The sequence below is a fragment of the Dermacentor variabilis genome, chromosome 9 (genome assembly GCF_050947875.1).
Source record: "Dermacentor variabilis isolate Ectoservices chromosome 9, ASM5094787v1, whole genome shotgun sequence".
NCBI lineage: Eukaryota > Metazoa > Arthropoda > Arachnida > Ixodida > Ixodidae > Dermacentor > Dermacentor variabilis.
The window spans coordinates 131,445,774-131,459,472 of NC_134576.1; the positions used below are offsets into that span (position 1 = coordinate 131,445,774).

Consider the following 13,699-nt stretch of genomic DNA (forward strand, 5'->3'; position numbering starts at 1 on the left):
TTAAGGGGCTTTACCCTTCCCTGGCGCAGTGCCGTTGTGGCGACTCGAAAGACAGTTATAGTACCATAGTTATAGCGTTTGGTCCCCTTCTACTCCCCACCCCAACCTTGTGCGGCCACGTTGACGCCCGTCTGTGGGTGTGTGATCTATACTCGATACCCCTGTCCTCCATCCCACCTCAGAAGAAACATTAAATTGCTATTCCTCCCCCCTCTCTCCGCGGCGGTGACTCACTATAAGATGGCGCGTCGCCTCGGCGCCAGCTAGATAGCGCCGTATCGCGGTGTGTGCTGCGCGTTTTGTATACGGTTGCCTGTTGTCGAAATAAGGCAGCAGCTGCACTCAAAGATCGCATTACCAAGAAGCGTAATCGTCGGCCAATTTCTTGACAAGCAATCGGCGTCGTTCCAACAAGGTGTTTCTATCACCGCGAACATGAGGTGAGGGTCATGAAAACCTCATGATAAAAAAGAAAGAAGAAATTGCTGGTGCTAACGAGATTCGATTGGCTGCCGTGTGCAGTGCATCTTATAAGCATAGTCCACAACAGGCGGCTCCACTGCGATTTTCCATTTTCTCGCTTAATAAAGCTCTGTTCTCGCCACGAATGACGAATGCTTTACTGCAGAAGCCTAATCTTTCGATCGTAAAGCTGGGCGTGTCAGTGGGGTTGGCCGGACCGGATTGACCATTCTTCGTAAAACTGATATTCACGGAATACCGGTCTACAATATCGCGTACTACCGTAGACCCCGACGGCGGTAGAGACGCCTTGCCCAACCACGTTTTGCTGGTCGAAGGAAAATGAGAAGACAGCGCGTGGCGTCCACGACTAGGCTTTCCACCAGCAACTTCAAACATGGTTGGCCAGTACAATAATTGCCGTGCCAAATTATTTCATCACAACTATGAATGAAATAAGCGATTCACAGCAGCATGCGACGTCGGAAGCGTACACTAAAAACGACACGCAGCCGGCCGTGCGGTGTCGCGCAAGTCAACAAACATTAAAAGGGCACCGAAGAAAAACTGCGGTAAAAGGACACTATAACGAAGTTTTGACGGGGGAGCCAGAATTACTTCGTTATACCAATAATGTATGTGCGGCAGGATGAATCTGGAAATTTCAAGGGGAATTTCACTTGCTTCGTTTTATCCATCATTCCGTTGCAAGTTTGACTCGATGCTCTTGGATACCTTTAAGAGCACTGGTTTGACTAGCAACATGAATTTGGAACTAGTCCGATTTCGCGGTAATAAGTGGTCTAGAAAAATTGTCAAACCCCAACGTGAAGTCGCGGATTTCAGTATTTTTTGTTTGTATTTAGGCCACTGTGGCTCAGCAAGCTTGCCAAATTTTTTACTAAGTTCAGTGTTTTAACTCTTGTACTCCCAGGACAAGGTGCAAGGGCTAGGCCATTTGCTCCAGGAGCGTTCCAACTTCTTTACCACTACCTTTAGCAGACACTGCTGACAAAGAGCAGGAACCGCAGTATGGCACCCAATCACCATGCATGCATGTATAAAGTCTCATATTAAACTGAATTGCTTACATTTCTTTTGAAAACGAAGTCGTACGATGCAATGAGCAAAATTGCAAGCAGCTAACTGGAATAAGTAGTGAACATGTCACCTTTTAATCTACAGGACACAATTGCATACCAGCACCTGTGTAAAGCTACTGCATTCATCATGCATGGCTACATAACTCGTAGCCTCACAGTTGGCACATCAAAATAGCAATACAACAGCCGTCAGTCAACCGATGAACACAATCGACAAATGCCACTACCGAATGCACTGTCAGGCAGCAGTGCCACACCTTGTACTGGAACAGTGCATTCTAGGTAAAACAGACAATATAGAACAACACACCTAGCCAGCACAGATTGGCGTAGCATTCCCACCACTTCATTTAGCAAAATACAACGGCACACGAGGTGCGGCATACCAAACACCATACAGACACAGGAGATGGAACATATTGATTTATTGATCATAACTTACAAAAGAAATACACAAGTGCCAGTCGCTAGGACAGTGAGCAAAATGACTAATTGACTTCACAGGGCGAGGCTGCACATAGGGCATTTATGAACTTGCAGATAGATACAGGGCGTAGCTTGGGCAAAAACGTGAAATGAAAAGATGGGATAACCGATGCGATATTAGACAACCCTTGATCCAAAATGTTCGCCGGAGGGAGGATACAACAGCTACAGCAGTTTACACACACAGGGACAAACACTGCTGTTCACAAGAGAACGCCAGTTATCACAAGGCTGTTTTTTTTTTTTTCGTTTCTGTAGAAATGACCACTCACGACATCCAGTTCACAGAAAGTTGTTCGTTTTTCTGGCAATTACCGATACAGTACACAGTCAAACACCTTTACATGCTCTGAATAACACCAAGTGAAAAGTTGACAATGGATCAACACTTGAATATTGTGGAAATTCCGTTGAAGTTTATCGAAGTCAAAGACTTCTCAAGACCCTGAGCAATCATTACTCTAACCTTGGATTTGCTAGAAGTTTACAGGGATTTGCAAGCTCTGTTATAAAGGCAAGCCCAAATACAGCTGCCCAGAAAGATATGGGAGGCACCCCCTCTGCCTCCTTAGATATATGGCTAAAAGTATTTTACAGGAGTCAAACATGTCCCTTGGCAAAATTAACCTAGAGGGACGCTACACTATGTTTATGCCTGTATGCACCACTTTCGTACTTGCACATTGTCAGCCATGTGGAGAAACTAGCAAGGCCCTCGTAAAGAGCTTGATTTGATCTCATTCAATTCTTACCAGCTCTGACAAGGAGCATCTACAGCAAACTCATGGAATTTATTAAAACTTAGAAAGTGTGTCTTCTTTGCAAGATGCAGCAGCTGAGACCCTGCCGAGAGAAAAGCACATTTGGTCCATTTTGCACAGAGTACGTAAGGCAACAAGGCAGGCTACAAGATATGGCACAGAAGGCTTTCACAAAGAGGGGATACGTTGAAAATCTGCCGATCAGTACAGGGCCAAAAGCAGAGGAGGAAAAAGTGGTGTTACAAAGCTTGCAAAATATGTCGCGGGCCTTCCTTTTTTTTTTTTATAAACACCCTGCCTGACATCACACAAACACGCACACCAGCTCTCTATGAGCAGATACAGCATGTTCCCAAGCTTAAATTAGTCTTTCAAACGCAGCATGCGTTTTCCGAGTCAGGCAAACATAACTGTACTACGAACAGCAGACAATGGCTCGCTGCGGGCACCTCCTCGAAAACGAAAAGAAACCCATAGCATCACACTAGTTATTGAAAGAAACACCTGCCACCATGTGCTTGGCAAGTTCTTGTTTACACATATGGTTAACTTTGTGCTTGAGGGGGAAAAATAAAAGACTGCACAAGCAATGTAAAACATTATATAAGTTCATATGATGTGTATATCTGCACGCTTGCTGCATAAATGAGGTGAGAAATAAAAGAAGTAAGGCAGTGACAGCAGGCCCTAGGCGAGAGCCTAATTGTGCAGCAGTCCTCTAAAAAAGTTCGTGTATAGGCACAACCCTCCTGGAAACAAGAGGCAGAAAGATGCGCTAAGAAAACAGTGCCCTGCTGCAAGGCAAACTCATCGGTTAAGAGTGCGCTTGCACGAGGTGATAATTGAACAAAGAGAGCTTGTACTCAAAACAACTACAAACAGCAAACTCAATTGAAATGGGGAAATGAAGAAAGAACAGAAAATAAAAACACAAAGGCTGGGTTGGAAAATGGAATAGCTTTGAGACTTAGCCCGACACGGCCGTCTCAACCGTGTTTTGCTGGGAGGGAGACTCAGCGGACTGGTTCTTGTTCTGGCGCACCTCCTCAGCATGCTTCTCCTGAAAGACAGGAAACCAAGAGCAGAACAGATAAGTACAGTCAACTCTCGTTACAAAGGATCATCATAATCAGACAAAAAGATGTACATGACAGTGTTTGGCCAGGTCTAACACACCCCAAATCAAATGTGCACCCACTATCTATGTATCCAAAGCAGATAAGCAATGCAGAATAGTAAAGCTCCTAAAAAATGTAGAAATTAAACATTACAAATTTTATGCACTTTAAGGTACTGATTTTTTTTTTGGCCTCCTCTAAAGCCATGTTTCATCTAACTATCAGAATTCACTGATAACCAATCACTACTATCATGGCACCCTTTGGCCATATATGGCCCTTGTGCCACTAAGCACTACACAGCAGCACGATAGAAATTTAACATGCATGCAATTCTTTAGTAAGAAAAATGAACAAGGGTCTAAAATGTGTGTTGCAAAATGGTTTCCTAGACCGGCTTCGCTGCAGTGCATTTATGTTACATGGTAAAGCATAGAATGGCACAAAAGTGGGTGCGAGTTCGTATTAGATTGCACCACGCAGACAACTTTCAACTGAATTTTCCTATTAGAAAAAAAAAAAGGAAAAAGGCGCCTAGAATAGGGAAAATATCATAATCTCGGGGATTGTGAGCGACAGTTATTGCATGAAAATCTAATGCGAGGCTGAAAACGCATTTTCGGCAGGAGATGCGCGCTTTTAACACATTCGTTGTCTCCAAGCTCTATCAAAACAGACGCTGCCACAAAGGGGTCACCATTGGGGTCGCCACAATGGTTGGGCGTGTGCTGACTGATGAAGTACAAGTTATCCGGTGAAGACGAATTTTAGGATAGAAAAATGCATGGAGGTCGGCCGGAACCTTTGGTCGGCATAGAACTGAACGGAGTCAAATTAATGAGACACACTGGCAGGAAAACAAATTGTCATTAAAAGATAAGTTTTGTGTTTTCGACTGTGTCAGCAACATTAATCCCTCCTCTTTCAATTTAAGAAATCGGAGTCTGGAATGATCGAGAAATGATTGATTCCTAAATTATAGATCAGTCAAAGCACTTGAGGTGGCAAGGTGACCCATTTTCAAGCAAGTGGCGTGTCAAATCACGTTGCATGCCACTGGGCTCATGTGAGGCGGAAGTCCTATCAATGCCTTTTCTCTTCAAAGTCGGCTTTGCCGCATCACAAAAATGACCACCAGGTGGTAATTTTTTAACATGCTCATAATTTTTGCGATCCGTACTGTATAAAGTGAAATTGGCCGCCTCTGGGAGCGGCATGTGTGCTTCGAAAGAATGCAGATGTCACAATTCTGCTGCGCCTAAGGCAGATTTTATCGACGGATCGAGCAGCAGCGAGTCCGAGGTTGCTGCCATTTTGTCGGACTTAGAGAGCGACAATGACGCAAACCAGCCCGGAACAGTGGCGGCCACGGCCTGGCATGCTCCACTGTAGTGCTTGCAGTTACTCATAATTTCCAAGATATTTCTTTCTTAGTACAGTCGAACCCACTTATAACGATACCAGTTTCAACAATATATCAATTATAACAATGAGAAGCTGCTGCACCGTCAACTAAGTATAACCCGCTTACTACTATGTCCCGATGCCACATTATCAGTTATAACAATGAAGTCCGGCTCTTGGGTGTCCGAGTCGAAAAAATCCTTGAAAAGAAAACAAGAAAACGAGAAATTTGAGCCGTTACACGATTGGCCGGTGCTTCCACAGCCGCTATGCACTCATTTCCAAGCCATCTCCGCATGCCTCTCTCCCGTCGCCCTTCCACGCCTTCGAACACAAATGGGCCGCGCTCGTAGCTCTAAGCCGCCCCCGCCCCACCCTCGGAAACACGATTGGATCGCGCTAACTGCGCTGCTCGCAATCTAGATTGCTTGCATGTTGATCGCTGGCTCCTCATTCAGTGCAGTTCTGCAAACAGCATCATCTGTTGGTTGCATCGAAATCATTGCCGGCCTCGCAGTTTTGCAGCCTCGTTTGACCAACAGTTGGTTTGACTCGCTGCCGAAACGGAAGATGGCTGACGTGCTCGCTGATGATCAGCAATGTGCGAAATTGCTGGTGAAAAGTGTACGGTTAGAGATTTGGAGACTAAGTGCTTCTAACCGATGAGGCAATTGTCGTGAACACGCTTGCATCAGATAGCGACGGCGACGCCGCCAGCGATGATGCGGTAGGGCAGGCTGCCTCAACGTTGTCCTCACAGGAGGCCCGGCAGATGATTGAGCCCCGTCGGGGCTTTGTTTATGTGAGGAACCTTCCACTGTGCTACATGCAGCACCTGGATACCCTGGAGAAGGATGTCTGCAAGCTTCGCGTAAAGCATGCAAGGGTGATGGGCATACGGTTTTCTCGTGCACGCCAGTGAGAAGCACATGGCGAGATGCTTGTGGCAACCTCACCTCAGCGTTTCTACGGGATTTCTCAAGCCGACAGGCTGCCGTGGCAACCTTCTCGCAATTTTTAAAAGGCCCCTTTTGTGGCCTCCAAGGCGATGCCTCTACAGTGTTCGCAAAACGCTTGCCACCCACGACTCCTCTTTGCAGTTGTTATAGCAGTGCCATTCTTTAATGCCAACAACCCCGGCTTGTTAGATGCGATCGGAGTGCCCAGGAAGCAGTTAAACGAGTGAACACAATCAGCAGCAGGATGGAGGAAGGTGGTGGGGAGGGACACTCGCCTCCCCAACATTATAGTTCTCACATCCGCTCTGCCATTCCCTTATTTTAATTTTTTTCATGAAACCTGGTTATAACGATGGAATTGTCATGGCACTTGAGTATTTTTATAAGTGAGTTCGACTGTATATACAAGTCTACAAACTTTGTTCAGTTTTATCCCACAATCTTAATTCTGGGGAAAAGACTGGGAATGCGGGAGATGGAAATTCAAGACGAACAAAATGTGAACAAGGTGAATGCAGGAGCCAACCTTACGACAAGTGGACTATTCTTCAAGGCAACGTATGCTTTCCTCGCCACAGTATATATAGGTGGGGTTCTGGCAATTTATATCTTTCATTATGACATATCTCATTAATAAGCTTTTTATGCGTGAAAAGTGCCTTCATTCTGCTTTTTTTGTTTATGTATTACATAAAATATTGACTGTAGTAGTTCCTTCAGGAAACTCTGATACAGCTGAGAATATATGTTTGTTAGCTTCGAAATCTATTCTGGTAGCAAAATAAACTACTCAGCAAAATCAACTTGTGCATGTGCCACCACAGTGAGCTGTTACATATTGGCCAATGCTGCTCGGTTGGCTTGCACGTGGCAAGCGAACATTCTAATCACACAGTTACATATTAACAACGGTGGAAAGGCACTTGAATCCTAGCACTGCTCCAATGCTACGCAATGGCAAGGCAAGCTGCCAACAGAGCACCAAAATCGACAAGAGATACTTGCCTTGCACTGGCATGTTACCGATTGCAATCTTTTTTTTTTTCAATATTAGCATGTGCACTTATTAGGAGGTCGGACTATTGTAGAGTGAAAAAAATTTATCAACCAAATTTCAATTGTGCAGGGAACAAACACGAGACAGCAAAAGATGACTCAAATTGCCACAAGATTTTCAAGCAACAGAACTCAAATGGAGTTGAGGCCCAATAAAGAAAACATTTTGTCATGAAATGAGTCATGTTTTCTTACATTATGTGCCACTTACAAGAGATGTTGCCCTCCAAAAGTCACAGCTCTGTACTAATGTAACAGTAATGATTCGGCCTCTTCTCCAAATTATATCTTGTACACTTACATAAATACAAAAGAATGTGGACGTGGAAATAGCTGCAGCCTTAGAAAAATGGTACAGTCGAACCCGGCTTTATCAAACTCGCAAAAAACGCCTATCAGTTCGATATTGAGCATAATTCGACGTCATAAAAGCACATACCATTTATAAAATCACTTTATTGATGAAACTAGCTTAGCTTCGCATGAAATAGTCCTGTATTTCTTTCTGCTCAGACAATTTTGCTGCCTGCGACGCACGCATTTCGACACATTGTCACTTGTGCTCGGTACAGCGACGGCAATGTAGTCTTCGTTTTCGGGCTCTCCCGTGGTCGAGACACCATAATTTGCACTCACAAACTCGTCTGTTGATTGAAACTGTTGATTCGTCAATAGCTTCCGGAAATTCTGACAGCTTGCTCCAAGTTTCGGCAACACCGGCAACGGCTGAGTCGCATTCATCAGAATTTACAGTCATCCCTCAGCATGTGGAAGCCGGCATGGCTGAAGCAATTTCGGATGGACCACTCGTACAAGGCCGTGCGTACGTGTCGGGCACCACGGCCACCGGGGCGAGAGAATGGCCGCTTTAGCCCTAATTTCTTATTCTTCAATATCGTCCCAAGAGTGTTCCTCGGAATCACTCACGATGCGGGCACACATCCAACTGCTCACCGCGTTCGACTTGATTGAAGATTTCGAGCTTCACGACAAAAGGCAAATTCTGCCGCTTCATCACGGCAACACTGCGGGAGAAGGCCCACAAGGCACACACACAATGGACCAGAAAAGCACCGAGATAACTCGCACTTTCACCATTTTGCACGATGAGGGCACAAGAGCCTCTGATTGGCTGTCTGAGCAAGCACTGCAGGTGAGCCAGGATCATTTTTTGCAGGGGGGTGTCGACGGCTCATCCGAAGCAGTGCGGTCACGGTAGGGAGAGCGGTTGGATGGAGCCGCGCCGTCGGGTTTCCCCGCAACCGCGAGGGAAAGCCAACTTCTGGGGGCACTTTTCCACCGCTCGACGTTCAATATATTGGGAGTCGCTATTTTTGTTCGATGTAAACATAATCTTTGCTATATATACTCATTGTAACTATACCGTGCCCAGAAATTATTCGATACATAGAATAATTCGATGTAAACGGGTTCGATATAGTCTGGTTCGACTGTAGTGCAACGCTCACGTAATTTAGAGGCTGTGGATTCGGCTCTATAAATCGTCAATATCCACACCATTGAAGGCTGTACATGGCATACAATTTCTTTTGTGCAGCAAAAGATACTCTGCGTAACCAAGTACGAGTGCTAACGTGGCTGCTGCTTCTTGCCTTTTTACACCAAGACAAGAACACCCTAGACATTGCTGAAAGTACTCCCTACGAGCACCACTAGGAGTTTTCAGTATGCATTCGTTATATGCTAGATATTGGCAAGACACATTTTAGATTTATTTATCCAGTAATTTGCTATATCCAGGTGAGACTGGAGTAGGCACAACAATGCACACGAGTACCACCACATGTTTCAGAACACTACCTCGCAAAGGCAACTTGAGTATTTTTTTTCACACCGAGGGGAGATGCAGTGCTACCCCTGCCACAATTCACCGACCTTCTCTTGAAGCTTTGTCTGCAGCTCGCGGTAGATGGAGGCCCGGTTCTCCTGGGCAGTGTCGAGCTTCTTCTGGATCTTCTCCCGCTTCTCGTCCACGAGGTCCTCCAGCTGCTTTCGCACATCAGCAATGTGCTTGTCCTGCAGCCAGTGGTGACAGCAGTTGCTTAAACAGCACGACAAGCAGACACGGCAGAGCCGAGAAAGTATCGGCCACTCCCCATCACATCACACTCGTTTTAAATGGCTGTGCTTGGTTGTTACATGTGCAACCGCTTGTAGCGAATGTGCCGAAAAAACTGTAGATAGATATGCTTGCATCATTCGTACAGACAGACATGTTTGTACACATAAAAGTGATCACAGCAAAGCAGAATGGAAAAGAGCTAGCCGACAAATGCCACCAGGAGGGGGCACACAATGGCTACCTGTCGTGCAAGAAAAAAATAATAATAATAAGTGGATAGGAGAGATCAGCCAAGTAGAACCAACCAGTACAACATTTATACAGTATTAACAGAAAACCAACATCCAACTTGGAACAGAAACATAAAGAAGGCATTCAGACCCCCCCACCCCCAATAGGTGGGGGGGGGGGGGGGGCAAACATGTTCATACAAGTTTTCTTTAAATGAAGCTGACGTATTCAAATTAAAGCTTCGTTGGTGACAAAGAAAGCAACTCACATGGTTCCTCAGGCGCTCCTGAAGTGCTGAAATCTGAGCTTCACGTGCCTCATTGGCATTCTCAATCTTTTTCTGGATAGTTGCAAGCATCTCCTGCGTCTGAGCATCCAGAGACTTGCGGACCTCCTCCACTCTGCTAACCTGCGCATGAGAAAATAAAATTAGCATATTTCAACGATTCTTCCAGCATCAAATGCATTTAGTGTGACAAGCAGCAGCTCTTCATGGCAGACACTGCCACATTATCAAAAAACCCACTCGTTCTATGCAATGTACATACTGTCACACAAGCCGCAACCATGTTTTGGACTGCGAAGATATGCAAGTACTGCTTCTCTCGGAACACACAGAAAGTTTGTGAAGCGAAATGCCCTGAAGAGTGCAGTTACGTCGCTGACATGAACGGTTTGTCTTGCAGGTGCCGCAACTGCGTGCAAACAGTGACGACAAGATGTGCATCACATCATGCTGCTGCACTTCAATTGGTCAGATGCACCGCCTTGATGAAAATCATCGCGAAGTCCAAATCTTGCTGCGCCACTACACTGGACCAGCCTAACTACTGTGGCTGAAATTGCACACGATTCACAGCATATGAAATGGGCTTTGAAACCTGAGCAGTACACAAAATCCCACACGGACTAATACATTCCACAGGTGTGCAAAAGTGCTGGAACTAGCGTGTCGCCGCTCCCAACTGCAATTTGGGCACAGGGGTGAAAGGAAAAATTAGTTTTCTTTGCCATATGGCGTGGGTGTAACCGAGGCGGCGGCCCAACAATGACACGATAAGGGAAAGGGGGGATGAATGGAGACAAAGGCAGGTTTGCACATTTAACTGCAGCCTTTTCTTTTGAATCTGTGTGGATCAACACGCTTGTAAAAGATATGTTCTACAAACATGACTGATAACACAAAAGTTCTGAAATGCAACTATTGTTTCAGCCATACAGCAACCACAGTTGCATTCAGTGCCTGTGTTTTTATCATTCACGGTTGTGTGAACATTTTCATTTTCCAAGTGCACTGCTTCACCAAAACCGTGGATCACCAACTAGCCCGCTGGCACCTATCAAGTTAACTGCAGCCACTAAAGCATTGAGCCAATTGGGATTCTGTTGCTGTTTGTTCCCATTTATGGCTGCGGCAACTGCAGCCACGGCCAATCCAGTGCCAACTCAGCCCGGCGGCAAGGAAGCGTGAAGTTGGGTTTGCTGTCACTTATTACATTACAGTTCGACAGGCAAGTCCCAAAGTGAAACTGATAATTGGACATCTATTACATAAAGAATGCAGCTATTCATGTGGTCAGATGTATGCAATAGAGAGTCACCGACGAACTTTTCAGACTCCAAAAATTCGTACTCGATGGATATTCCAGAATTGATAAATGCACTGCCAGGGTTTTCATCAAGCTAATGCATTTGTGTGGCTTATCTACGGACAAATTTAGGCCCCAAAGTTCGATTTTCCGGACACGCTACCCGATCATGAAGGCAGTGATGTTTGATATTCCACTGGCGTGGCAAGGCTTGGCTTCCAGTGGCCCGCTTTATAGCCTTCAAGATTAGCAGGCTCACGCTATCAATGCAGAGTGAGCGCCACGGTGGTAGAATATGAGAGGTCACCGAACGGCGTCGCTTCACCAATTCACCAAACGTTACACGACGGCTCTCGAGTTTTTCCGCCACATTGTGCAAGGTGGCAGCAGGGGTAGCCTGTGCTCATTTCTCCGCTCCGCCGTACTTCCAAGTACGCAGCCAGCGGGCGTCGCGAGCATTCAAACTATTTTTACATCTCTGAATTTGAGAAAAGCTTCACGTCGTAGTGACGTACACCAGAAAGGTCTTGAATAACAGTGAATGGTTACCGTTGCTTAAAACAAACTTTTCACATGCATTTACACTAGCAGGGAGACTTGAGACGCTGCGTTTATTCCTTGTTTATCTGATTGTTCTATTTCTTTGTTTTGCTGGATACAGATTGGTTACTAGAATTATACGATGACTAATGCATCACTGCCAAATGAATCATGTTTGAAGCTAATGTCTTTTTAATATGTTCATAATCACATACACGTTTCCTCTTCCTACAATATTAAAATATCCTTCATTAGCAATTAGGTACAACTGACAATGTGGTTGATAAGCACACATTTGCATTTACATGCTCAGATCACAAGGAAACGGTTATGGCTAATTTGCTGCATTACTATGCATCAATCAGTGTGTGGAAGTACGCAAAAGAAAAAAAAAACCCGAAAGAGGAGAACAAGACTAAAGAACTAGGGAGGTCATCAAAACCAGTCTGAACTTAGTGCTTTGCAACACAAAGCGCAGGAGATGTGTTCGCATACTTTCCTGTGCTCAGTTGCGCCGTCATGGTGCATTTATTTAATGGAACACTGTAACCTTGAAAAAGTATTCATTCACTTTCTAGCATAGCATAATTGTATTCACAAGTTAATTGCCAATTGCTTTGCTCGTTTGATTTCGCAGATTTTTTTTTCTGTTTTTAGGGAGCTGAACAATAATTAAACAATTGGTGACCACGCAACTGAAATTTCGTTACAGCCAGGCGATCATAAATTAACTATGTCCATAGGCCAAATGCTACCCACAATGGCGTGAAAACATTTTTTTTCTTTTACACTTTACATTTGGCAGTAAGAACATTCATGTTTCCAGAAAAATAGACACCTCCCTGGCAGTCAGCACTTTGTTCCAAGTCCTGTCAAGATTACCTGTGCAGATTAGAAATTTTTAACCTCCACAGAGCCTGGTAGACAGTTTTTACAAGCTATTCAAAACATTTTAAAGCCAGAAGAATTTCTATAACAACAACAGCGCACTTTTTACAGCATAGCGAAAGATTGCGTTGCATGTCTTTGAGCCCATAAAACTCTTTTCACCACTTGGTGACCACTGTAGAAGCTCATAAGATGCGGCGCTGTGCTTGTGACACTCGTTTGGCCATATCTCCTGTTCTACCACCATGGCACACATTATCCTCCGGTGTTGGAGGCCACGCTCTAGTTCTCATGCCTGAAGCGCTGCCAATGTCTCACAGCTTGATTTTAGGATATCTTCCCTTATACTAACTCATCTTCAGGGGTGCAATCCACTATTCCAAATCTGGTTTTGACACGGTGGACAAGCAGCATGTGTAAAGTAAAGGCAAGAAACATTACGCTAGGCAGCTTTCAATGACGAACTAAATCCAGGGTTCAGTCAAGCACTACCAGCAACATGTTTTGAGAGCTCAAAAACAAAAAACAGCCGTGGCGACTTTTTATTGCACACGAACAATAAACGTAGGCAATCAAAAGGCTCGGCGACCAAATGTTTACCACAGCTCGGAATCTACTATGCTGCTAACCAGTATGAATTGAAGTGGCTTGATGAATTACACCAATGTTTTGCAACCACATTTACAGCGATACATGACAAGGCGATCATCAGCAATTGCATGTATGAAACATTCCAAGTTTCCCTGTCACATTTCATTACGTGAGCACAGTACATGCAGCGCTATAGTTTTGCATCGGATATCCAAGGGTATGCATGTCTGTTTGATATAGACAATAATTCAATATATACATGAGTAAGACTGTATTCGCTGCATATTTAGAAGTATTGGAGCTGTTACATCAGGGACGAAATTAGGTAATACAATCACCAGTGAACATCACTGCAACCCGCGGTTCGCAGATGACATTGTACTGTTCAGTAAAGCTGGAGATGACTTGCAACAAATGATTGAGCTCCT

The 13,699-nt window shown here is 44.8% G+C and overlaps 1 protein-coding gene across 1 annotated transcript in view; it reads right to left on the bottom strand.

Annotated features, from left to right (window-relative positions):
- Positions 1–1,973: 1,973 nt before the first annotated feature.
- LOC142557523 (chitin deacetylase 8-like) overlaps positions 1,974–13,699 on the bottom strand; it is a 42,252-nt gene continuing 30,526 nt past the window's right edge. The window contains exons 8-10 of the mRNA XM_075669435.1: positions 9,932–10,072; positions 9,246–9,386; positions 1,974–3,872 (exon numbers count right to left, since the gene is read on the bottom strand). Of these exons, the coding sequence (XP_075525550.1) occupies positions 3,780–3,872; positions 9,246–9,386; positions 9,932–10,072 (375 nt within the window). The 3' untranslated portion in view covers positions 1,974–3,779. The remainder of the gene's footprint in view (positions 3,873–9,245; positions 9,387–9,931; positions 10,073–13,699) is intronic.